We start from the raw sequence: 24,789 nt of genomic DNA, 5'->3' as shown, positions 1-24,789 counted from the left end.
GTTAAATATAAAGTGTCAAAACAATTTTTTGTTATATAAATATGTTAATAATCTGTTCGGGTGATTTTTAAGTCGCGCCCAGATTGCTTCTCATATCATCGAATGAAGATAATTATACAGTGGGAGAGGAAGAATATTCTTGCACAGTGTTTGGAATACGTAAGTGGAATTAACGTCGATCCCCACGTTCAATGCAATTGTTTGTTTCACATTCGTCTGATTATCGATCGTAGAGTCTGTATAATCTGCTTCAACGACAAGCAAATTTAAAGTGCTCAGAAAATCCTCAAGTGTGAGTTATTCGATCAATCATTGTCTAAAAACGTATATTCAAACAACGCGTAAATTTATACATTATTCGTATAATTTATCGAACCATGCCATCAACCAAAGGATCTGTACAAAAATTAAACACTGCAATCGTAATAAGATGCATCCTAGGCCTTGCTGTTTCCTGCTATGCGTACTATGTAGAATTAGCAACGGAAGAGGATGACTCTTATGAAGCAATGTGTGATATTAGTGAGCACATTAGTTGCACCAAAGCATTTTCATCTGAGTAAGTGTGAATGTTTTAATTTTAAAATATGCACGATGTCGACGACTCCATGCATCTTCTGCATGATCATAATCTAAAGAAATTGCCTAAAGTGTGATTTATACTGCGCGATTGATGTAAATACTTTTCAAGATAAGAAATGATTAAAAGATATGTCATTCAATATATTTTTAATTACAAGTTTCTGATATTTCTCAAATTAATACAATTAATAAACATGAAGATATATGTAATTAAAAAGATTTTTCCATAATTATGCATCAAATAGTGTTACACGTAGAAGTCAGCCTTAATGATTCTCGCACATGCGTAGTTATCGAGTATCAAGTTTCAAATTAAATTTGTTATGCATAATGCATGACATTTTGTAACTTTAAAGTATTTTATCAACTGTTAGAGAGATCAATACGTTTAATCAATGAAATTATCATATCTAATCTTAGATAAATGTAGTTTGATAAGAAAAACAATTTTATTGCAGATATGGGAAAGGATTTGGAATAATTCCAGAGACATCTATTTTATATGCGCCAAACCCTGTATACGGTCTTATATTTTATGCTTTGATCGCACTGCTCAGTACGTATTGTAGTGAGAATTCTTTCCAATGAAATCGTGTCTTGTTTTTTAATAATATTTTAATGACAATTTTTTAGGTATGTCAAATAGATATATTACATCAGCCATGGTCGTAACCTTAGGAATTCTCGCAAACTTCGGCACGATCTATCTGGCCTATATTTTGTACATCTTAAACAACATTTGCGTAGTCTGTGTTAGTACTTATATCATAAATGCAGCTATTTTAATACTTTCTGTTAAGAAGCATCGACAACTATTTTGGAATGCCATGAAAAACCGACAGAAGAAATCGAATTAGAATAAAAGATTTAATTTACTCATTACCAATTACAACAAAGCTCCTAACAATAAAAATTAATCATTATTTTCATATTATTCTCTTAATACCTATTTGATTTGGTCCCTTGATTTATTCAAATTTTACAAATTGTACCGAGAAAATATTTGTATGTACTATTCGATACACACCTCATGTCCAAATAAACGCTATAAATGCAATTATCCCCAATAATTGTAATTTTATCCCGCGTTAATATGATACAGCGATAAGGTGTCTTGAAATTCAACATAACATTTAATGTGTTCCTACGAATGAATTGCTAAGGTTGATTCATTCTCCACTATCAATCTGATATGTAATCTTGGACTATGTAACCCAATGCGCGAGTTAAGGAAAAACATATGTATGCCTTAGGTGGACGTGTGTCGTAACGAGAACCTGTCTGAAACTGTTCAATTAATCCTATCTTCTTACAATCGATGCAACATCACTGTTATTACTTTACACTATACAATATAACCTCAAATAGTTTTCAGTGTTCCACTTGAATTACATTTAAAAAAACAAAAAAAAGCAGTTCATCCATGAAATTATTATAAAATGTCAATACTCCTGTTGTATGGTGTCTTTCAGCAAATCCCTGTTGCTGATACTGGCTAAAATACTTGGACTCTTCAAAGGTGGCGTTTCGTCTAACCGATTCAACTGCAACGTAGAAGTATATGGTATTCTCGGTGGGGGCGTCTCGACGCCGTTTCTTCCAGCTTCTACGTTAAAGCTCTTACTGCGCGCCAAGGAGGACTTGTAAGTTCTCTCAGGCTTGATTGGTGGCTGTAAATTGTTGTGCATTGCAACTTTTGGCGACGTGACCGTGTTCTTGATGGAAATATTGATCATGCTCCCGTACTGACGCGTCTGGTGGCCCTGTGGAATATCACCATAAGACGTTCCAACTTTTACCCCACTGGATACTACTTGCTGCCGCCTCGACTGTATTTTAGCGTACTGTCCTCCGCTGTGGAGATTCCTAGGCAGTGTCTGCGTGCTCCTTAGCAGTTCCTCTCGCTCGTGGTCATTGGCCAAGCGACCAGTGGACTTGCTAAACCTGCCAAGTGAACTGGATGCGACGCTGAAACGCGTCGATTCGAGAATTGACTTGGTAGTGGCTTGATCAGGCGATGATTCAAAGAGACTACAATAGCGGCGTATAGAGAGACATGCAGCCTTCACCCAGCAGTCCGAAGCTGCTCGACTTTCGTCGAGATAATATGTATATATACGTATATGCACTATTTAACAAGAAGCGAAGCACACCGTCTACGATTATGTAAATCTGTATCGGCTTACTGGAATGTCTTTCGACGCTCATACGATTACGCCTTTCTTTTCGTAGCCGGGCAATACGATACTGCGCTGCTTTTACGATTAGCTTGCACAACGACAGACTGAGCTAATATATATATACATATATATATATGTATATACGATTAGCTGTTTTTAATGCTTTCTTATAGCTTAGCTTGGTTACCTGTACTCGTTCTCAGTGGTTCGACGCGGTTTCCCTGATCTCCTCGCCTCACGGTATCCTTTCTCACGTCCATAGATGCTTCCTCCGAATGGATCCTCACCCAGATAATACCTGTGCAGCGGTGGAGTCGATTCACTGCGTTGCCATTGTTCCTGGGACACGTGGTCGCTGGTTCTGACTGTTTTTACAATCTTGTTGGAATTATTGTTCATCGTAGCGTTTCTTGGAGACCGTGGAGGTCTCTCTGGAGGTTTCTCCTCTATGTCCCTTTCGTTCACCAGAGGAATATTCTTGTCGATCACGTTGTACTGCATGTAGGTTGGTCCGTTGTCGTCCGTCTGAGTTAACTGAGAGGTTGAGCTGCTGCTGGCGCGTTTGTTCTTCCTTTCACTGCTTGCTGAGCGTAGCTTGCCCACCAGTTTCCTGAACGACTCGCCTATCTTGTATTTAGAGTGCCCTGAACCTTGTAAAAGAAGACTTTTGAATAAATTATTCAAATAATTGGTAGTTTTTTTTGGATGAGGTTTGTGTATATACTTTTTGCTGGACGAGCAGGAGTCGGAGTCTCGCTTGATTTCTTTCTGTTGCGGGAATTCGATTCTGGCATGGGAGAAGTTGATCTGGATCTTGATTTCTTGCGATTATCTCGTTCGATGGTTTGCTCATGGGCGTCTCGATTTCGACTCTCCCAGGTTCTTTGAACCACGTGTACTGGACTGGATGTTCGACCGGGGACTGAGTCGTTTAAACTGGTCCTTTCTTCAGACCTCGTTGTCCACTGTAATTAATAGAATTATTATAGGACTCTTAGAATCAAGGCGCTTTTGTTTCGCATCGGCGTGCGACTGTTTGTTTTTCTGTTTGTGAACGTTTTACCAAGCGCGTGGTATAAACGAGTGAATAGGTGAGCGAATGTTTAAGACACGGAAGTCTCAATCGTTTTCTCTAAACGAAGATCCCTATATTATTATAATATACTACTGAAAATCTTTAGAACTGAACTAGAATTCTGAAAGCAATTTAGACCAGGCATAGGCAATATTTCCTGATTCTAGGGCCAAATTATCATATCGACGTGTATCCCGCGTGAGTAGGTAGTAGTAGTGATACATGTCTATTCACGTATGATCTTATGTGTCAGTATATTAATATCTCCAATGTAATGTTGTATATGATTATGTGTTTGACACAACTTTTGCGTGTCTATGCATGAATGTGCGTATGTATACAAGGCTAGTATATTAAATAAAATAATAAAATGAAACACGGTAATAATTAGTACCTAGATGGCCGGATTTAAAAACTTCACGGAGATGGATCACGGGCCAGACTAAAAGAAGTCGAGGGCAGAATCCGGCCCACCGGCCGGGTGTTGTCTATATGTGCTTTGGACCCTAAATTTTATGTAAATATTTTAAAAATACACACTTGTTCCTTCGATCTTCGTCGAGCAGGAGGAGAAGGAGTACGTTGTCTGTCAAAAGATTCTTGGTGTTCTCGACGAAGAACAGACTCGTAGGTTTTAGAATACGTTGATTCGACCTGATTCTTTGAGTGATCATGAGCATGGCCATTTGTGTGGATCGTTTCAACGTATTGCGAAGGAGAGCTTGTTCTAATCGGATTTTGTCTTTCTAGAATAAAAAAAAATTGTTTAAATTACTTTCTGACAAAGTGTAGAATAATTATAAAGTACCTCTTCCTTGGTATCTCTCAGACCATTCGCTAATCCCATGGAAATATCCTGAGGGCGACGTTGAGTCTCTTCCTGTACTTCTTCTCTGTTGTCGATTAGAATTCACGTTCTGATAATCCTTTTCTTTAGGTGTACAGGATTTCATAGTAACGTTAATGTAGCTGGTATTAGTACTAGTTGGAAGAGGAGAATCATCAGCATCGATGGAGCCATGAGAAGAACGAGATTCACTGCCAAAATGGCTCTCCAGCCATTTAGACGTCTCGAATTTTCTAGCTTCATCTTCCTCTTCAAAATCCAGTGGCTTTTTCGTTAACACGTCCTTTCGAGTTGGAAAACCCTCTGCAGGAAAGCCTGCATAAGAATCATAAATCCTTCAGAAATTGATTTAGAATTCTGGGAACGGTAATTTCAAACGAATGTTTTGAATTTTTTGAAATAAATTCAGCGAGAGAAAATGTGGTACCAGAGTGTTTATGGAAACGAGTAGTTCGCATGGCAGTAGGTGACGGTATCCAGTCGCCAATTCTTTCTCCCTCAGTGGTCTCGGCTACATAACGCATCTCACGGGCGATCCTCTCGCCCCCGGAGATATAATCGACTACGTCCTCGTCTCTTTTTTTGATAAACCTCTGAGAGCTTTCCTTTTTTTTCTCCAAAGCGTCGTCGCCGTTTACGTCGCTTCGATCATCTGGTACCTCGTCGTCATTAATCTTCAACCAAAAAGAACAAAATAGGAAATGAATTAAATTTTAATTTGTCTCCTACAACTGTACATATACACTGTAATTACATATAAGTATACAGGGTGTCGTGTGGTACAAGCAAGAAGGTGGTGATTCTATATGAAAAACTGAATCGAAAATGTATAATAAAATTATTTCATAGGAGGTTTAGTTTTTGAGAAAATTGAATTTAAAAATTCATCGAGTGCGCGTGCATTTAACTATTTCTCGGCTTTACGTTTGTGCTAATAAACGATACCAATGTCATGATAAGTATAGATAATACATTTATTAACGATTTCCTTAATTTAAATTTACATTACTGAACGAATTGTTGATAGCGATGTCCGTGTTAACGCATACAAATCCGTTCTCTTTGAATCGGAGAGTCGTGGACTGATGATGCGGTATTTTGACGCTTCAATTGTGTGAAAGCTTGTACAGTTCTTTCTTTTAGTTGCAGATTTACACTATTTTCTGCGTAGACTATTTCTTTGCGAAATGTGACATTACCACTGTTTATTAACGTAAAAGTATGAGTAGAAGCAACAATTTGTAGCTTATCTTTAAATTCAATTTTCTCGGAAGCGAAGCCTTGTATGAAAAAATTTTATTCTATATTTTTGATGCAGTTTTTCGTATAGAGTCACTATTTGTCCGCTTGTATCACTTACTAACCCAACTTATGTAACTTAATTTCTCATGTAATTTAATTTTTCTTTTTATATCTTTACTATGTCGTAAATTCTTCTATTAATTAAAAGAACCAACCTCTTCATGCTCAACAGTACGTTTCCTCTCGGTGACGATCAGTCCATCAGGTTTCAGTTCTTTCTTCTCCAAGGTTTTCTCGGTGTCGATCACCTTGTTCGACTTGGTAGTGTGCTGGACAACCCTGGGACCCGTTTGCGAAGCCAACTGTTTCGAGGATTCAGCAAGGGCTACTCTCAGATCACCCCGGTTACTCCGTATCGCCTTCTGGTACGCCTGGAAACCAGATGAGTCACCGTTTAGCCGGTCAGGACAGTTATTATCCGTTGGAAATCGCCTCCCGTCCCGAAATCTTGCCCGTGATAAACCGGATCGTCCGGCTCTCCACGAACAAGTGGAAGGAAAGGTGTTTCTAACGGCGAAGGTCATCAGTCTCGGTGACAATAAGCACAAAACGAGGTTAATGACATCATGAACCGATATGGAAGGAAATAATCGTGTCGAAGCGATTAAACGTCATTGGGTAAATGAGGTTTTTACATAAATTAATAATAAATAATAAATAAACGATTTAACGATGTAAGTGATTTGATTCCTGCACAAGTGAAGATAAAGTGTAGAGGTCATTAAAGGTTGTTGATTATATACAGGGTGCTCAAAAAGAAGTTATCATTTTTTGAAACCCCCTGTATAAATCGGATCAATTATTTTTAAACTTACTACGTATAAAAGTTTCATATGTAACCTTAAATGACCTTTACTCACTGACTTCACCGTACGCGAATGAGAACACACGTGGGTCACAAGGACGTTCATCCTAAGTTCTGGAATATTACGCGACGAGAATGAAACGACCTTGACACATTCTACCATTTAATAGCCTCCTAACAGCCTCCTTCTAACACTCAGATCGTGTTATATTAAAACTGTGTCCTCAAAGAACCGTGTTATGTGAGGACTCTCACAATTTTCAGACCGTGTTCTATTAAAATTATGTTCTCAAAGAACCGTGTTATGTGAGGATTCTCGTAATTTTCAGACCGTGCTGTACCAAAACCGTGTCCTCAAAGTACCTTGTTATACGAGTATTACCAGCAAATAAAAAAAAAAAACCAATAACCTGTGTATAAAGCAGTACGACGTACAAATCAATTTTTTCTATAATCCTTATTAAGTAGACACCAAAGTTCACTGAGGCACACACAAGATTTCATTCATCCTGAACAACGTGACAAGGATCCCCTTGGAGGAATCCAGGTAGAGCTACCGCATACCGGCGCCTCATCAACGAGTAGGACCGTGACGAGGACGAGCGTTATCACTACAGAGGATCACATAATGTCGTTAATTGTCGGCTCGGAGGATCAGAGGACGCTAATCTATGGAACGCGTGTCGTATATACGAGCTGTGTCGAAAATAGTCTCTCGCGCGGAACAGCTGCTGTGACTGGATAGATCGTTGCATCCCAACTCGTTCTCGTTCGTCGCCATTCGGTGAAGGGAGAGCAAAGTCGAGAGATCATCGACTTCCACTTCTCCTGATGACTCCTGTTTCTCTCTCTTTCGTTTATTTTCGTCTTTCTCTTCTTTGCTCCTTTCTCTTTCTCCACACGGTTCACCAATGTGTATGGTGTATCCATCCCTACTTCTTCTTCTTCTTCCTCTTCTTCTTTCCTCTCATTCCTCTTCATCCAGAACGAGCAGACCTCTTCGTTTCTGAATCGTTCATGCGCGAACAAACGCGTATACACTCTCGTTCATAAGTATTAGGACACTCATTGTGAATAAGAAGCAAACCTAAATAGTAATTACAAAATTATTAACTCTTTGAGACAATGATTACTTGCACAACATACAACTGTATAGGCCATTACTTCTACTTTTTTTTTTTAACTAAATTCATATATTTTCATGCATTCACGAATAGACATACCAAAGTATGTAAAATATATGAGAATAACATTACGAATAGTGGTTTGCAAATATACATATATAAGTCCATCGTCCTCAGAGGATTAAGATCCAAAAGAAAATTATTCAGCCTGGAATCTTGTAATACAAAGACTACATACAATTTTTCTGATATGTGATATTTATCAATTCCGTCGAAGAAATGTAATTTGAATCATATAACACTGGGTGGTACATATAAAACTGGCCTCAAACTATAAAACTGTAGTTTGCATTTGAGATTGATTTTATATGCGCCACCCGGTATTTTCTGAATATAATGGGTGTCCTAATACTTATGAACGGCAGTGTACCTGTTGCCTGGCTTTTGCAATCCAGAAGCTACCAATGCGCCTCTCTAGTGAGGATTTCTTCTTCTATCGTGGCTCGTTGCACGCTCCATCAACTCCTCGGAGGATCTACTCCTTCTCTTGCTCCTCCAGGTGCAACAATGATTGTTTGAAATGTTACTGTGCCACAAGGAAGTTTGTTTTAGGTACGACCTTTGGAACATTCCTGGATTTTTTTCCTTTTGTACCTTTTTTCCTTCATCTTGTTTATAGCATTAACTGCATAAGTCATTTAATGATTATACTTTTGTGGCTCGAAGCCTGCAAGACCAGTTACTGGCCAGATTTATGATAAGCGACGTGACAAATACGATCGAGATACACCTGTTGCACGGCCTTCCTTCCGTGTTCGTCTTCTTTCAAAAGGGTTCATTAATCATTTCAATAGTGACGGCAGAAGTTAGATGAAGATGAATCTCCGTTGGAAAAATCATGGTTTTCGCGATCGTTGGAGAGAGGAATTCGCTTTCTAGTGAAGGGTGACGCGGACGGTCACGCGCGGAGGCCAGACGAAGCTCAACAAAGGCGTGAAATGCAAATGTACACAGGGATTAGATAATAGGAGGACCTTTGTAAGCTGTGCAAATAGGACTGAATAGTGAAAAGAAGCTGTAAAGTGTTTCAAGCGTACACAGACATCTTTTCCGAAAGGAAAAATATTCATAATAATATTAACACGTTCACTGTTCAAGGAGTATGAGTACAAAGTTATCTTAATTGTTCAGAAAAATGATAAATTACATTATACATATTTTAGGATACATTTCTTAAATTTAAATAACACTGTTAATTTAACTTTTTAATCCTGAACAATTTTTCCTTAATTTTGATTTGGGAATATCTCAAAAACCAAAGAACATACTTTCCAAATTTGAAGGGTCAAAAGTGTGAGTAAGTGCCAGTGCTCATTCAAATACTTAAAGATTAATTATTGTATATGGAAAAAAATGTTTAGTGGACAGTGAACGTGTTAATCTCTTAATTGAAGAAGTCTCCTTAAATGGTTATTTAAGTCTGTAAGGTGTCGAAGTACATACTTCGACTGTTCATACAAATTTTACATCCGTCTATTTGTTTTTTCCCCCAGCCGTAAAATCTTCCAATTATCTTAGGCAACGTTTCAAACACACATTTCTCTTCTTCGAGAGAAAGCTCGTGTGACATACTTTAAAAAGAAATCGTTATTTGCTAAATTTAGTAGACCAAACGGACACGCATTCGTCACTTATATATACGTCCTTCGTGGTATTCTATCGAGTTTGGCCTTGACCAGAAAATTAATATCGGTCGTTCCAGAATTTCAGATTCTTTCTACAACGCCAGAAAAGGAGGTTGACCATAAGGGAGCACCGTATTTGTTCTCAGGACTGTGATGTCCAGGATACACGTGGGATGAGCCTTGGCGAGAGGCGAGCTGACCTTTTCCCTGGCGCTTGGAATCAAGCGTGGAAAGAGAAAGAGCGTGCAATACACCGCGGCACGCGCAGGTGGAATTTAGATGTGGGTGTGTCGCGTGGATATACCTCGTCTGAGATATCTCCTAGCTGCTGACGATCCTCCGTCTCCAGCCTCTCCTCGATCTCCTCGCGGCTCCTCACCACCGTTTCGTTTAATTCCTTCTGAACTATGCTACCGTCCGCAGAGCCCCTTCCACCTGTTGGCCATTCAACCTCCTGCGGTTGATCACCGGTTGTCCGTCTCTAAAAGGAGAAAAGATGGATAGAGCGTTGATGATGGTTGTTAAATTGACTTCTGTGGAGGTTTTGTTGAAGTCAGTGGATATTTAGTATGTTTGAAGTAAAGTATAATTGATAATAAGAGTGGGTATTGATAGAGTTGAAGAAGAAGTTAAATTACAGCGTGTTTTTGAAGCCTACAATCATCAGATACTAACTGTTTAACATCTTAGATACTAACTTTTTAACATCTTAGATACTAACTTTTAAGTAAATAACGTAAATAATGTATTATACGGATTTACCGGTATAATAAATAAATAATAATAAAAACCACTAAATATCCAATAACTTATTAGTAGAAGTGCATTTCAGTTGTACTTCAAACAGTCTTACTTCTTGCGTGGTGTGCTCTTGTTGCTCGACGTCCTCGGTAGTATTCGTGGTAACCAGAGGACCCGAGTCGACCACGACTTCGCCATCCTCTAGCACAACCTGTCGCTTCACTCTGGTTTCTATCTGCCTAGTGGTGGTTATTTCCTTCTTCTTGCGGGTCTCCCATTCCTCTGAAAGCGGAAGTACCGTTTCAAGGACTCTGAACTATACAATACCAGAGTTATTGCACAAAACCAATCCCCCTCTGAAGCGAACCAATTGACTAAGAAAGAAGGGAAAAGAAGAAAGGAGAAATGTTCACCCTTTCGTGATCAGTGGGACACATGTGTATCACTTAAGTAGGAGAAACGTTCCGATTTTGAGAAAACATAAAAAGTGACCGGGAAATAATGTAGTTATTCTCTTCACTATTAACTAATTTACTGTTAAATTTATTGTACTTTGTTATCGTATTGGGGTAAGTTGTTCCTAAAAAATAAGAGTTGCCTTTCAGTGAAATATTTCATTTCCTAATGAAATAAAATGCAATTTTATTAATAATGTTTATTTATTAAGGTTCAGACCAACAAAAATATAAGTATTATCTTTAAAAGAAAACTAAAACCATACAGGGTGATTCACCCAACTTGGCCTGAAATTGCTCGCAAACTATTCGCTGTACGAAATAGTGTATGAAGCAAAAGTTACATGATTTCAAGGGGGACATGTGTTACAATAATTGTTTTTTTCTACATTGTTTTTATACATAAAGTTTTGAAGGTCACCATGATTTTTTTAAATGGAACACCCTGTACTTCTTTCGGGAGATTAAGAGAGCATTAAAAGCTGAGTAAATAAATATTAAGGTGTAATATGTTTAAAATGTGTATTTAAATTAACAACCTGCCCCAAATCACAGGAACAACTAGCCCCCATCGACACACGTGGCAGTTTATGTGAATACATATTCTGCTTATATATTGAAATAGTCTAATAAAAATGTCATTTGATCCATAAGGACGGAACAATTAATAATTTCGACGTTAAATAATCGAAATAGACCAAAAAGTAATAAACGGCAAATATTTTTAGTTTTCTGATACGTGACTAAACAATTGAAAGCACAATCCTATTTCTTTTCATTTTAAAGTTATAACCATCGGAAAAACTTACCCCCGGTCTCCTACTCGAGCAAAAATTGATCTCTTTTTAATGAGAGAATTAAATAAACAACAAACTCTTAAAAACAATAATTTGGTCACGAAAGGGTTAAGACGAAAATGAGCGATCTACAGTGATCTGTTTCATGACGTCAAATAGGAATAAGGGAACCTCCTCTGGCGTTAATATGCCGCACGGTAAACGTTTGCCAGACGTTGGTTCGCGAGCGACACGCCTTCCCTCTTATCTTGTATCTAGTTATTTGAATCACGACTTTCGAGCGTCCGCATCAACGGGGCGAACAATGCATGACAATCACGTTCGAGGAATTACCTTCTTTGACCAGAGCCACGGAATTCTCAGGGTCGATCTGAAATGCGAGAAAAATCGCGTGGTTAAACTTGTCCTGACCATATACACTGTAGACCAAAAGTTTGGAGCTTTTCTTGTATCATTATTTAAATCTCAAATACACCAACATAGAATGTCGTATTTGTTTATTTATCTATTTATGGGTATAAACTCATTGTAGTATATAATATATAGGTTATTTCAAACGAATATTGATGCACAAATGAAAGTCAATATATTTTTCAAAATATATCATAGATAGTTTAATAGATTCTTTTAGTCTTGTAAAAATTTCTTCTTTTTTTTCAACCCTTCTGTTGCTCACAATGTACGCTGATTCCAAACTTTTGGCTGATAATGTATAAAATATAATACAATAACAAACGTTACTATGTACGATCTAAACATAGGAATAAATGATTCATTTCTTCGAAAGGTACAAAGATCAAGAAAATATGCTCACGAGAATCGGTGGATGGCTCGTTGGAGGTGGACGAGCCTCGTATCGGCGTGTCGAAATCACCTCCATCATTCGATCATGCCTGCTGGTGAATCCTGATGCTGTTAAGGGTCTTCGTGACGGGAAGTGGAATTATTGGTTCACGGATTCTTCCAATAAATGCTTGCTTTCTAATCCTACGATCTTCTGCTTCTACAAGTTTTCCTGAAAATAACCAAAAAGGAAGAATGTACGTATAAATTGATCGATTCAAGACAGAATAGTTAAACGTGTAAATGAATGTGCAATTTATCGATTCCAAGAATCGATTTTATGCGATCAGGATATAAGATGTAAGAGGATCATCTCGATGCAGTCGAAGGTATCGAAGATGTAGCATATTTAACGCTTCTAGCGTAATCGTGACCACGTATGTCTTAGCGTGCTTGTGTATGTGTATAGGCGGGGCATAATAATTCATCAGGACGCTCTTTCTGCATGGAAGTCGAAGGCCGCAGTGGCACGCGGGTCTGTGGTCGCGACCACCTCGATATGGGCTGCGATACGATATCGAGATGGTTAAAGACACGCGTGCGCCACGTACGACCAGTTGCCGATCACAGTGGCGTATTTGTCTTACTGTTTAACCCTCCGGGTAACGAGTTCAGAACGATTTGATCATATCTAGATAAACATCGACAAAAAACTGCAGTCTGAAAAAAGATTAAACAAATAATATCTAAAAAAAATTTCAACTCTAACCTCTATTATAGCAAGGACCACTAAACGAGTTAAATCTGAGTCGTTTCGTAGAAACTTTCAAGATAAAATTTTCAAAAATTGCCAAGCAATTATGAAATAGCTTACAACCTAGAAACTCCATTATAACATCCATTATTCTCCAATGTCGAGTCTGTACTGTTGCCCGTCGATATAAGGTGGTTCATAAGTCACTTTACCACTTAAAAATTGAATATCTTTTTTTTTTTACTACACGTCTGAAAATATTTACTTCGGACTATCCTGTATTAGAGCTATTAAATCTATGTAACTAATGTTAGTTGAGGCTTCCGGGTGTAATCCGTGTCCAGAAGAATTGTAATTCCGGAAGCCTCAACTAACATTAGTTACACTGAACCGGGCCGTGAAAGTCTCAAAACTATTAAATCTATGCTTTCTTGATATATAATTCCTCCTCAGCTCAAATTGTCCGAAATAAAACACAACGAACAAATGAATCAATTGTGCTTATTTCGTGATAGCGTATCTATGAAGCAAGTCCCTTCCCAGAATCCCATTCTTCAACCGAGAATCAAAGCCTACGCCATTGAGCACTTGCGTCCTTGCGGTTGGAATTACGCACGGGCTCTCCCCGTCCCGGCTGGAACAGGTACGTAAGTATCTCGATTTTTCCTCCCCTAGAATCTAGGCTTATAATGCGCCGTCTTAGGCTAAATGACGGCTACCAGAGGAAATAATCGTTCTGGCCTGTTCCAACCGGTACGCGTGGACGTTCCGATTGCCGACAATTAACGTGCTCGCCAGAGTAACGATCGAACATCGTGTATGTTCGCGACGTAAGAGACGACGATCGACGACGACAAGGCTTGAAAAACAGGTGCGATTTCGCATTGACATCACGCTTCACAGGCGATTCTATATACGACCGCGTCGGCCTTTATCTCATTGGATATGCGTGTGACGTCAGAGATGCGTTATATCGGTGCGCGATTAAACAAATGAAAACTGTCTACCATGCAGGACGTTTTTCTGCTCTATTGTCGCCGCGAAGGTCCTCCAGAAGTCATAGTCACGAAAAAGTTGTTCCTTGAATTTTATTTTCTTCTTTGTATAGACAAATATTTGAATTTCATGTAACTTGTCTTTCAAGATTTCTTTCTAATCAAAAATGCAACTTATATGTTTCTATTTTTAAATAGAAAGTCTGTAATCTCTTTGTATGAGATCTTTTTGCCCTTTTTATTAAACCAACCTAACCTCTTTTTTATTTCTTGCAAGCAATAACATGTTACATTAATATGGAAGACGTGTTTGGTTATTCTGATTCTTTTTTATAAAACGTTTGCAAATTTTTACCTCTCAAGGAGTCCTTTCTTATCCTTTCTGTTTCATTTTCCGTCGAATTAAGTTTTTGGATCGAAAAGTGGTTCGTAAAAAATAATGGACGATCAGTGAAGGTGTCTCGATGGGAGTCGAAAATAGTGCGGCGTATAATGCCAGTGGTAAAAGTGAGTCGTAAATTGCGCGGTGCGTAAATCGGCCGACGAGCGCGATTGTTCGTGAACGGCGTTTAAATCACCGCTCGACACGTCGTCGGTGATTTAAATGCACGGCTGCGAGGAACGAAAAGTCGACAAATAAATAGAGCAACCGGAAAGCAGGTGGACACTCGTGGGCGATATGCGTGCAATGTGATGGACACGTGACCTCAACAAGGACGTCGCCATTTTGAGGGAAAATAATAAGCGCGGCAAATTTATTATTTAATAAACGCGACGCACTTCTACAATGTATCCTACTTTCTAAAACAGAAATAATTCTTCTGACAATCATTAAACGCAGTAACTTGTTCAAATTTATACATTCTAACCTAGTTCAATGAACTTCGAACAACTATGAATGAAACTAAATTAAATGAAAATCAGTAAAGTGGGATTAAAGAGAGATTGTCTGGTCAGTCTTCTGTAAACTTCCACACAGATAAGGTTTCTTTTTTTCACAAATTAACCATGTTCACAGACCGCGACAATGTATCACCGATAAAGTTTCGCGATGAAGTTAACTTAATCTCCTCAATTATGATAGATCATCGACTCAATTACGATCGATTAATGTGAACATGAAATTGCAAACATATACACGAACCGAAATCGATACGGTATCGAAAGCACGCGGCCAGGGGGAAAAAGGCGCGGACACGTAAACGTGTCTTTACACCCAATGCACTGGGAAGATTCCCATCGGTTTTCGTTGCACGGTGGAATTACGTAAGGAGCTGACAATGCCAGTCTCGTAACATCCTCGAGGAGGAAAAAGCGATTCGATGGAGCGGCCAGCCTTCTCTAGGAAAGTGCACGCGGCTTCGAATCGCAACGAAAGGGAATAGTCGAGGATCAGATTCAACTGGACAGAGTGAACGAGATGGCGAACAGGTGAGAAAGGAGAGAAAGAACCGTGTTTACATTCACCTGATTACTATCGTGTTCCAGCAGCAACCGGTGCTCTTAAATCCCTGGATAGATCGATTGAAGTAACTCCTTTGTATCTTCTTGTTCTTAGGTATAAATTCATCAATGACACACTTTATAACAAGAGGAAGAATAATCGTTTAAAATATGAAAAGAAACGTGTGATCAAATGACTAGCGAGGTGTTACAGCGTGGAAAGTCGAGTAAAGAACGACGAACAAACTTCCCGCGCATACTGTCGTGGGCAGCGCTCACGATACTGTCTGTTCGTCGAATGCTTTCTGACGGATCCGCCAGCCGTGGTGCTCCCAGTGGGAGACGAAGATCGCCGGAGCGGCACGAAGCGCACCCGAACTATCGGTAGTGATGAGATCAAGCTGGACCTGATCAGGGAATCGATAACTGATTTTCCACTTCTATATTGATTTAATAAAAAAATTCTAATTGAGTGTAAAGGAGGAATGATACTCAGTATAGTGAAGCTTCAATACATGAAATTTATTGTTGTGAGATTGGTAAAACCAATTTGAGGTCCACAAGAGGCTTGAATCATACCCATTGTTAAGAATGATCATTGTTGAATGAAACTCGAGTGAAAATGCTTGAGAGCGCTGTATAAGGCTAAAGGATCCCTTTGTCGGGGCAAGGACGACAATCGGATCAGGGACAATAACTGTAAGGGATATAGAAGACGAGGACATCCGCATTTCGAATAAAATCGGTCAGCGGGTCAGAGTAAAACAAACAAATTCATATGTAATAGTTATACAGAGGAATTAGTGTATAAAAAGCTGCAATGTTTGTATAAGTGTTTTGAGAAAAGTTCGAGGTTCCAACCTCCTGACCTGCAATATAAATCTTAATGAAATAATCATCGTGGACATTATTATTCAATACAAACATTAAACATTCAACAAGTTATCTACTACGTGATCCTAATTGAAATGTAATCATAATTCCATTATGCAATGAACTTTTTGTTACACTTTGTGATATGTGGTACATGAGATGAACCACAGATGTGATACGATCGAGATGAAGAAATCGAACGAAGGACTCCACGTCAAGTCACGTTTTGTGCGGACACCCCCTAAACTGGCTATCGTGGAAAATATATCTGGACAGAAGCGTCGAATACATATCCACAGGCCTATTCTTAGCGCTGGAGGTCGTTAATATGCAAATGCAACGTTCCAAGTGAATACCTTATATCGCACGTGTGTGAAGTGATTCATCGGTGGACATAATCAAAATATCGCATCTCGATATCTCGTGGTCCGTGCTAGGTATCCAAAAATGGTCCTCTAAAAATCGAGAGAAAGAATAAAGAATGGAGAACGAGATTTACATGTTTTAGGAATATGAGAATTTTTATTGATACTTCTTCGAAGAATTAGGTAATACTTTCATCATCGAACGGTTGCACGAGTGTCGCCCTTATAATTATCGTTAACGTTGCCGCCGATCGTTATTCCATGACTCAATACTGCATCGATGCGCTCTGTTTACACTGAACAGTAAGGCCATAATAGGAACTATTGGCACGGTTGCACAGCTCAAAAGTACTCGCGTTCAAAGAATTTTGCATTCCGCTTACGTAATATCCAGTGAGCTAAAAAAAAAAAAAAGAGGAAATGACTGTAAAAACCGCTTAGGAATATTATATAGCCTCTTACCGCTTAATTGTAAAGCAACATGCACGTTTATGACTCATTAACGCCATTTAAAAAATAATCCACAATATCATCTTAGAAAGTTAAACGATGAGGCTTATGATGTATTCATAATATATTCAGATTCTTTTAAGGATGAATCACCTCTTATATATGTCGATAAAAAAATCAATTGAAATTCCATTCTAGCCTCGAAACACAATTGTCGCCACCGAGAGAACCTCAGAAGCGATGAATGATCCTGCGCAAACGCATCTCATGTGCGCCTTCTCTTCGCGCGTAATCTCATTATCCCGGTTTTCCTTGGCGCTAATCTCGTTCTCTATATAGAGACGGCAGTAGTATCCTTGGAACGAAGCACGCGTCGTTGGTCCGTGGTATTACGAGTGTATCGAGCAATCATGCCAATGTCAATAACAGAAATTACAAGAACGATAGTGGAGCAATGACGAGTGTAGATTGGTATGAGCAATTAGTTAAATCGTGATGGTTGTAATGAACGAAACACGTTAACTCCTCACCACATATTAAATGCAGTGTAACATGGTGAATCGACGATTAATTTGTGAACCTGAAACAAGATGGAAAAAAGAATCAAGCTGATTGACCTCGAATTATTCTTCCGGGAGGACGAGCCGTATGCATTGCATGTGTATCATGTACGTAGGTAAGCAAGAAGACAACCCACGTCAGCTGCGAGTCAAGACAAGCTTACCTATATGGATTTGGAAACGTGGCCGTAGCCAAAAGCGGCCGATCACAAAATCCACTACGGGACAAGTTTGCGTGGCGGGCGTAATTGCTACTATGAACTGGTTCAAAAGAGGCGCGCCTTTGCAGGTGCGGCCTAACACATCGATCTGGCTCGCTTTTTCCACGAACGGAAATTCTTGTTCTCTCTATACTCGAAGATATTGATGATATTATCGATGCTAGGTAAAAATCGTATAGATCGATCGATGTATGTTTCGTAGAGGAAGAAAGAGAATTAATAATATTACCTGTTCGGTTATTTGTGGTGAATTTCAAGTATGAAAAGTGAAAGTCGAAGAAAGGATACATGTAAACTATCTTTTCTTGGTACAGTGTTAACGTAATTATCTTTCGACAGAAATCATGTGAAAGCGAGTATCAAGCGATCGAAGATTGGTAATGGGTGTTCTAATTTCTTCCTTGTTAGAGATTTGTACCTCCTAGTTGTCAATTTTTTACCAGTACGAGGAAACGAAGATCAATTGCCGATAGTTATTTCTATTAACGTCTACATGGTCGTACAAGTTCTTGTCGGCCAGTTTGTAGAGGTTATTTTCTACTTTTTTGACAATTCGACAGATCAACCAACATGAAGATCATCGCGTTTCCTATTGAAATTTTCGATATCGATATCTTTTCCCCGCCGCTGAAAGGGCATGCAGCACGTGGCGCGAACTGACGGCTGAAAAATGTACCATCAGATAAAGGACCGTCTGAAATTTCTATATAGGTGGTGCTGCAAGTCATGGTCTAGTAATAAAACGAAAATACCTAGCTTACGAAAGAAGTGAAAGAGAGGGGAATATATAGTGGTGTTAGAGGCACGACCCCAGGCAAGGGAATACATCGAGCGTATCTCTGTTCGTATGTCCGTCTTTGAAGCATAGGTACGCCATGTTCTCGGTCGTTGTATTAAGAGAGAAATAGCGGTGGAGCAGAAGGGAGACAGAGCGAGCAGAAGGTAGCGGAGGAGGAAGCAAGAAGGTGGCAAAGAGGGAGAGAGAGAGAGGAAAAGAAAGAGAGGCAGACAGATGACAGAAATGCATAGCCGTGCTAGGAGCAGCAGCAAGAGAACAGCAGCAGCGCATAAGAGGAGAGATCGCGTCGTCCACGCGTAATTCGGGGCGTGTGCTAGGTTGCTTCGGTTTCCCTAGCTGGTGTCCGGTGGCTGCGTATCAAGGATGTACCGGTGGCAGTGCGGGATACACGTCATCGTCGCGTGACGACGACGTTACAAGAGGTGCGAGACCGCGAGCACGGTGTGGGTAGGTCGCGGCCATTTTTACCACACGATGCGGCAACCGTGCGTGCCCGTTCGATCCGCCATTCCAAACAATCGGTGTACTTCGTGCCCTCGCAGGGTGCATCTAGCCACGACTATTACTCGTGGAGGCACCGTCGAGCAACGATAATACGTGTCAGTTTATCCTTAAGAGGAGTATTTTCTTGTGTGAAACACGACGAGACAGCTCGCGAAAGCCGGCAGTGCTACTGGTTGTGGTGGCGGTGGACGTCGTTGACGAGGACGTGGAGGAAGAGGAGAAAGAAACGAAGAAGAAGAAGAAGAATGACGATGATATGATCGTGATGACCATGGCGAGAAAGAAACGACTCGAACGGCCAATACATTGGAATAATAAGGGAACCGTTCAAGTGTGCCTGTGATTCTCTGTGAATATAATAATCGCGCGCAGTGTGTTTCTTTTCATCGATGATACAGTGCCGTTTCCAGTGCCAGTGTGTCTTTTATGTTTCTCTCCGTTCTGTGTGTCGCTCTCCGTCTGTCCGCCCTGTGCGTGCGTGTTTCGCGTGCCTCCTCGCCACACACCGGACTCTCTCCTCTTCCTCGGCAGCGCGATCGATGGTGACACTGTGTGACCGCCTGGAACGTCTATTCTCGACGAAAATTCTCCGTTAACTCTACGCTTCTCATAAAACTCGCTGATTCCTGGAAATACGGGAAAAGACCACAGGGAGAATCGAGCTCAGTCACAGTGTTGTAGAATGCGTGTGTCCCGTCGGTAAACGTCCCGTCTCGCGAGAGTGTGTATCCCGAAGGCAGTGTGTGGTGTGCTCTCTTACTCGCGCTCTCTTCACCGCCTGTCCTCCCCCTCGCTCCCTCTCTCTCACTTCGTCGCTCCATCTGTCTCTCTTATTCACTTATTCTCGTTTTCTCTGTTTTTCCATTCCATCGTCCTTCTCTCTCTCGCTCTTGTTCGTTCACTCTCTCTACTCTGTGTCTCCTCTAGCCGTCTCTTTTCCTCTCACGCTAAAGAAGCATTAAAGACGACTGTAGTAGAATGCTCGACGACACCACGATACGACGCTTGTCATCGTTCTCGCGTTCTTCGTGGTCTTCGTCCCGGTCCCGGTTGTCTCCGCTTTTCTGCTCACGGCTTCTTCGTACAAATCGAGGAAGCTGAAGCACCGAAGAGGCTGAGGGCACCTCAATCCTGAGGTGACGACCAGCTAGCAGCTCTCGTGGTGGTAGCAGGGTGCGACAACGGCCGCTGTTACGGGACGTAGTACGTCTGCCTCGAGATGGAGATCGAGGCGAAACAACGGAACCAGAGAAACCGGAGACGAGAACGAGCCCAGCGTATGTTAGCGCAGAGGGAGAGCCTGGCCACCGCGAAGCAGCAGCAACAGCAGCAACAACAGCAACAACAGACCAGGCAACGACCGAACGACGAGGAGGACAGCCACAGCGGCGAGGACGAGGACCCCGCCGCCGGTCTTGGCCTCGGACTCGCCAGGACCGGTCATCCTCGTGACAGCCATTCGCGACCGCCCAGGCCACCGCGACCCCCGAGGCCTCGCAAGAAGTCTTCCCTCGCGGCTACCAACCAGAAGGAGCCTCCCTTCGAGGAGGACATTATTGACGGCTTTGCCATACTCGCCTTCCGCACCTACGAAGAACTCGAGGTAAGAACACAAACATGCGTACATAAAGTGATTTTACCCGGGTTAGTGTAACGTTTTCTACACCGATTTAGTGTAACGCTAGCTATATTTCCGTATCATATTTAAAGCGAATCTTTACCACTCATAACAGAAATTTAAATATTTGTATTTCTTATTGGGAATGTTACTAACAGATAGATTAGGTTTTCTGAATGAGGTTGTGTTTGGTCTAGTTTTCATTAGGAAATCGTGATCTATACATTGGTAATATTCTCATGACTATATAATGATAAATAGAAAAATTGTAATATTTGTCGTAGGATAATTCATACGTATATCTCGATAGTCGATTGTCAACGGACGACCATAGGGAAGTCTGACTGATTTGTCAAACAACGTCGCAAAATGACACATTCATCAGCTGATGACAACGTAACATAACCAAACACTGTTACATTAACCCGGAAAATACTGCACATTCATTTCCTTCATTCTCCATTTCTTCCATTACTTTTCTTCTCTGTTATTCTTTTATTTATACGTACCAACCACTGCTATGTTCACGTCTCACCTGTGTAACAGATTTACTAGCGGCGTTGTTCGTTGACGGATCGTCGTGTTTTTTGCGTGCGCGCATGCAGACCTACACGAACCTCGCTCGACCCATCGCGCGGACAGCCGTTTTCTTTTTCTTTTTTTTTGTTCCTTCTTGTGCCTCGCTCGTGCCAAGAAACGTTTTTATGCGTTGCGTTACAGAAGAAAAACGGTGGACGCTATTAATGTCGTCGAACGTTTACGTGTACTTACTTGGTACTGCAAGTTTTTTTCTTTTCTGCTTTTTTTTTTTGCAAATCATCAAGTAGAATTATTATATTTGTTTACACGTGACGCTGACGCTTAAGAGGCCGGTCGCTAGAGCAATTTGTAGTTTGTTCGTTTGCGACTTTTTGCTTGGTTTTATAGCTTCCATTCACCGTGTTGCTTCCCTCGGCCAACAACTGTTCTTTTCACTAGACTATGACCGGCGTGTTCTATAGTACAGAAACATAGAGGATTACCTTTTCAGCCCTTTGCACAATGATTTTTCCTCTACTTTATTTTTCCTTTATTTCATGAGCTATATTAAATATTAAATCATAAGTTTAAATTATTTAATCGTTAAAAGAATTGTTTATTAAATTAAAAAAGGAATATTAAGTGTAATTGAGAATCATAGTGCAAAAGTTATGTTCGCGGGCATGGAAACAAGGTTTTTCTCAACTGTATTCAAAGCTGAGGGGTTTTCTGAAAATTTCATTATACTGCACGATGCAGGCGTTGTTCGACGAGTCAGAAAATATTGCTCGAAAAGAGTAATAAAAACCAATTAGAGCAAATTGCCAACTGGTGCAATTAAAGGGTTGAGCGTTTAACTTTGCCACGTTGATTCGACGGGATTAATTTATGAACGTATTCCAGCGTCGTGCTATGTTGCTTACTTTACTGCTGGAAAAAAAATATACACGAATAGCAGCAGGTTGTAAAGAACTATTCTACTTTGTTATATTGTAACTACAAATTTTAACTAACGTTGAAACGATTCGTATCGAAATAAAGTTATATTTTGAATTCTTCGTTCATTTTCCACATTCTCCAGGTGTTTAACACATTGCCAACTGATTGGGTAGACTCATCATTTTCTATTGTATCAGTCAGTACAAATGATATTTTATTCTCATATACTATTTTAAAAATTTTTATTCCATAATATTGTTAGATATGAAGAACTATCATTCAATTTTACATTATTAATTTTCCTAATATAAACGTCTTTACTAATTTTTCTAGATTTAACTTAAGCAATCTTAGACATTTATTTAACTACAATTCGTTCGGTTGGTAATGTGGTAACTAGAAATTTGACAATACTCATTCAGAGGATTCACAGCTGACGTGATACAAGGTAGTTTATAGAAGAACAATTGCCTGAGTTTACTTTGCCTTTTGAAGGTGATAAGTATTTTAAGAGCTTCAAGATAATGTTATTTTAAAATATTGGTAAGGTTGCTGTTATATTCTGCGGTTTTTTTCTTTTCATTCCTTTTCTGTTTTTTGTTGACGTAAATTTGCATCACAGCGATACAAGACCTTACTGGAAGTAACATGAAACCCAATGTTGTGGTTTTAATAACCGACGTCGCTGAACACGTCTAAATCTTTCCACGGCACAATTTTCGTGATACGATTGCACCGCGCAAAATAATTAGAGGATCGTGTTTCCAATCGATTTGGAAAAGTGAAACAAGTGTTCAGGCTGAAAAAGATACCTCGCACAGGATATAGTAATAGAGGACTCAAAATAATTGCAGGTTCGTCGATTCTCTGAAAAATACTACATAAAAATTCTAGTAAGGTTAGGTTAGTTATATCATATTTTTTCATAAATTGCAAATAGTCAGTGGATTTTATATATAATCTGACGTTTGTCTCTCAGTTTCTAGATGTCCTTCTTTGTTTAAGCAGTACATGAGTAATTCAAACAAGCTCAAGGATCAATTCTTAATTATCAACAAGCTCAGCAAAACGATATTTATCTGTAAAAGAAAAAGAAAGAAGGGACTTTTAAAGACAAATTTTCGATTGCATGTCTTACCTGGTATACAGAGCAAATACAGGCAAGGATAAGGTTTATCTAATAAGAAAGTCATAGTTCAATAGAGATGAGTTTATGCATTACTCAAAACAATCTTAACAACGTATACAAAGTTGCAGATTATTTCCTATAGAATTATCAGAGATAAAGACAATTTTCTTCATAATATTTTGAGGTTAAAATGGTTTACTTAAGAGAAATATTTTAAATAAATCATCCGGTATTTTAATACACCAACAAAAAAGATCTTGTATTAAACACTATTTTATCCTTACAAACTTACAGTAAAAAAATTAACAGCTGTTGTTCCGAATGGCACCAGTAGCCAATCGAGATGAAACTTGGTGGGTGTTATGAGGAGTGTGAAGGGACCCCACATATAAAATTTTAGCTTCAGGAATTCATCCATTCGGAAGATACAGGCTCTCATGTATAAGGCATTTTCTACGCTATTTGCTTACTAATTATGTACTTAATTACAGTTTGAATGGTATTAGAATCAACATCGAATTGCTATGATACAGTTATGATCGGTTCACATGCTTTAAATATTGCAATGGACTGCTATTCGCTTCGCGAAGTGTCTGGAAGTATCTGGCGTTAAAATTGTAATTCGGAGCGTCTAGAATGGCCGAGACATCTATAATAGAATTAAACAAAATCACATCGGGGACACACACATATATGAAAGAGTTAGGTTATGTTAGAACATGGTTTAGGTTAGAACCTGTATATTCCGAATGGGTGAATGCCCGAAGCTAAGATTTTATATTTGGAGCCCCTTCACACCCCTCATAACACTTACCAAGTTTCATCTCGATCGGCCACTGGTGCCATTCGGAACAATATCCAAATTAATTTTCACCTCTGGTGAATGTTAAGAAGATAATTTATAATATTTGACTCGATATTTGCTTTATGTAATTTCTATCACTACTTTCAATATACTGACTGTTCCATTAAAATGGATGATCCAACAATTATTTTGAGTCACGTATGTAATTTGAAAGACACGACTGAAATTATCGATGCGTGAATTCTGTTCGAAGGAACCAGGTCGTTAAAAGCAATTGTAGCATGGATTGAGATCGATTTCGAAATAGAACGCTTTAATTACACGAAACCTTATCACGATACATCGAAGGGGGCATAAATTGAATTTATTATCTCGTTTTGGCGCGAGCCAGAAAAAAAGAAACAAATCCACACGGTGTGCATGGCTGCGAAGGCAACGA

The 24,789-nt window shown here is 39.6% G+C and overlaps 3 protein-coding genes across 7 annotated transcripts in view; 2 read left to right on the top strand and 1 right to left on the bottom strand.

Moving 5' to 3' along the window:
- Positions 1 to 106: 106 nt before the first annotated feature.
- Positions 107 to 1,810, top strand: LOC108571657 (vitamin K epoxide reductase complex subunit 1-like protein 1). Of its 2 annotated transcripts, XM_017933749.1 has the most exons (4): positions 107 to 159; positions 234 to 559; positions 1,041 to 1,138; positions 1,216 to 1,810. In XM_017933749.1, the coding sequence occupies exons 2-4, from the start codon at positions 378 to 380 to the stop codon at positions 1,437 to 1,439; spliced, it is 504 nt and encodes a 167-aa protein (XP_017789238.1). In that variant the 5' UTR covers positions 107 to 159; positions 234 to 377; the 3' UTR covers positions 1,440 to 1,810. The 2 variants fall into 2 exon arrangements, with proteins under 2 accessions (XP_017789238.1, XP_017789237.1); XM_017933748.1 differs by lacking the exon at positions 107 to 159 and having other exon boundaries at positions 209 to 559.
- On the bottom strand, positions 1,807 to 15,757 carry LOC108571656 (serine/arginine repetitive matrix protein 2). Its single transcript, XM_017933747.1, has 12 exons — positions 15,593 to 15,757; positions 12,408 to 12,608; positions 11,927 to 11,963; positions 10,454 to 10,623; positions 9,905 to 10,081; positions 6,142 to 6,357; positions 5,112 to 5,358; positions 4,646 to 4,999; positions 4,378 to 4,583; positions 3,487 to 3,727; positions 2,950 to 3,412; positions 1,807 to 2,550 (listed from the first exon to the last, which is right to left on the bottom strand). Exons 2-12 carry the CDS (start codon positions 12,474 to 12,476, stop codon positions 2,025 to 2,027), a joined length of 2,706 nt encoding a protein of 901 aa, XP_017789236.1. The 5' UTR covers positions 12,477 to 12,608; positions 15,593 to 15,757; the 3' UTR covers positions 1,807 to 2,024.
- Positions 15,758 to 20,322: 4,565 nt separating this feature from the next.
- The window catches only part of LOC108571660 (nascent polypeptide-associated complex subunit alpha, muscle-specific form-like), a 23,236-nt gene continuing 18,769 nt past the window's right edge, over positions 20,323 to 24,789 (top strand). For all 4 annotated transcript variants that reach the window (XM_017933755.1, XM_017933757.1, XM_017933756.1 and 1 more), the window contains exon 1: positions 20,323 to 20,943. In XM_017933755.1, coding sequence (XP_017789244.1) covers positions 20,560 to 20,943 — 384 coding nt within the window. In that variant the 5' untranslated portion in view covers positions 20,323 to 20,559. The remainder of the gene's footprint in view (positions 20,944 to 24,789) is intronic.

This window comes from Habropoda laboriosa, unplaced genomic scaffold, assembly GCF_001263275.1.
Source record: "Habropoda laboriosa isolate 0110345459 unplaced genomic scaffold, ASM126327v1 scaffold123, whole genome shotgun sequence".
Classification (NCBI taxonomy): domain Eukaryota; kingdom Metazoa; phylum Arthropoda; class Insecta; order Hymenoptera; family Apidae; genus Habropoda; species Habropoda laboriosa.
Note: the sequence above shows the minus strand (reverse complement) of the source record. Positions and strands in the feature narration are given on the sequence as shown.

Coding starts and splice junctions, on each gene's coding strand:
- LOC108571656 (XM_017933747.1), bottom strand. CDS start 12,476: ATGATGGAGGTGATTTCGACACGCCGATACGAGGCTCGTCCACCTCCA. Junction 3,728..4,377: donor GACGAAGATCGAAGGAACAA/GTGTGTATTTTT, acceptor TATTAATTACAG/TGGACAACGAGGTCTGAAGA. Junction 3,413..3,486: donor TCCTGCTCGTCCAGCAAAAA/GTATATACACAA, acceptor TTCTTTTACAAG/GTTCAGGGCACTCTAAATAC.
- LOC108571657 (XM_017933749.1), top strand. CDS start 378: ATGCCATCAACCAAAGGATCTGTACAAAAATTAAACACTGCAATCGTA. Junction 560..1,040: donor ACCAAAGCATTTTCATCTGA/GTAAGTGTGAAT, acceptor ATTTTATTGCAG/ATATGGGAAAGGATTTGGAA. Junction 1,139..1,215: donor TGCTTTGATCGCACTGCTCA/GTACGTATTGTA, acceptor ACAATTTTTTAG/GTATGTCAAATAGATATATT.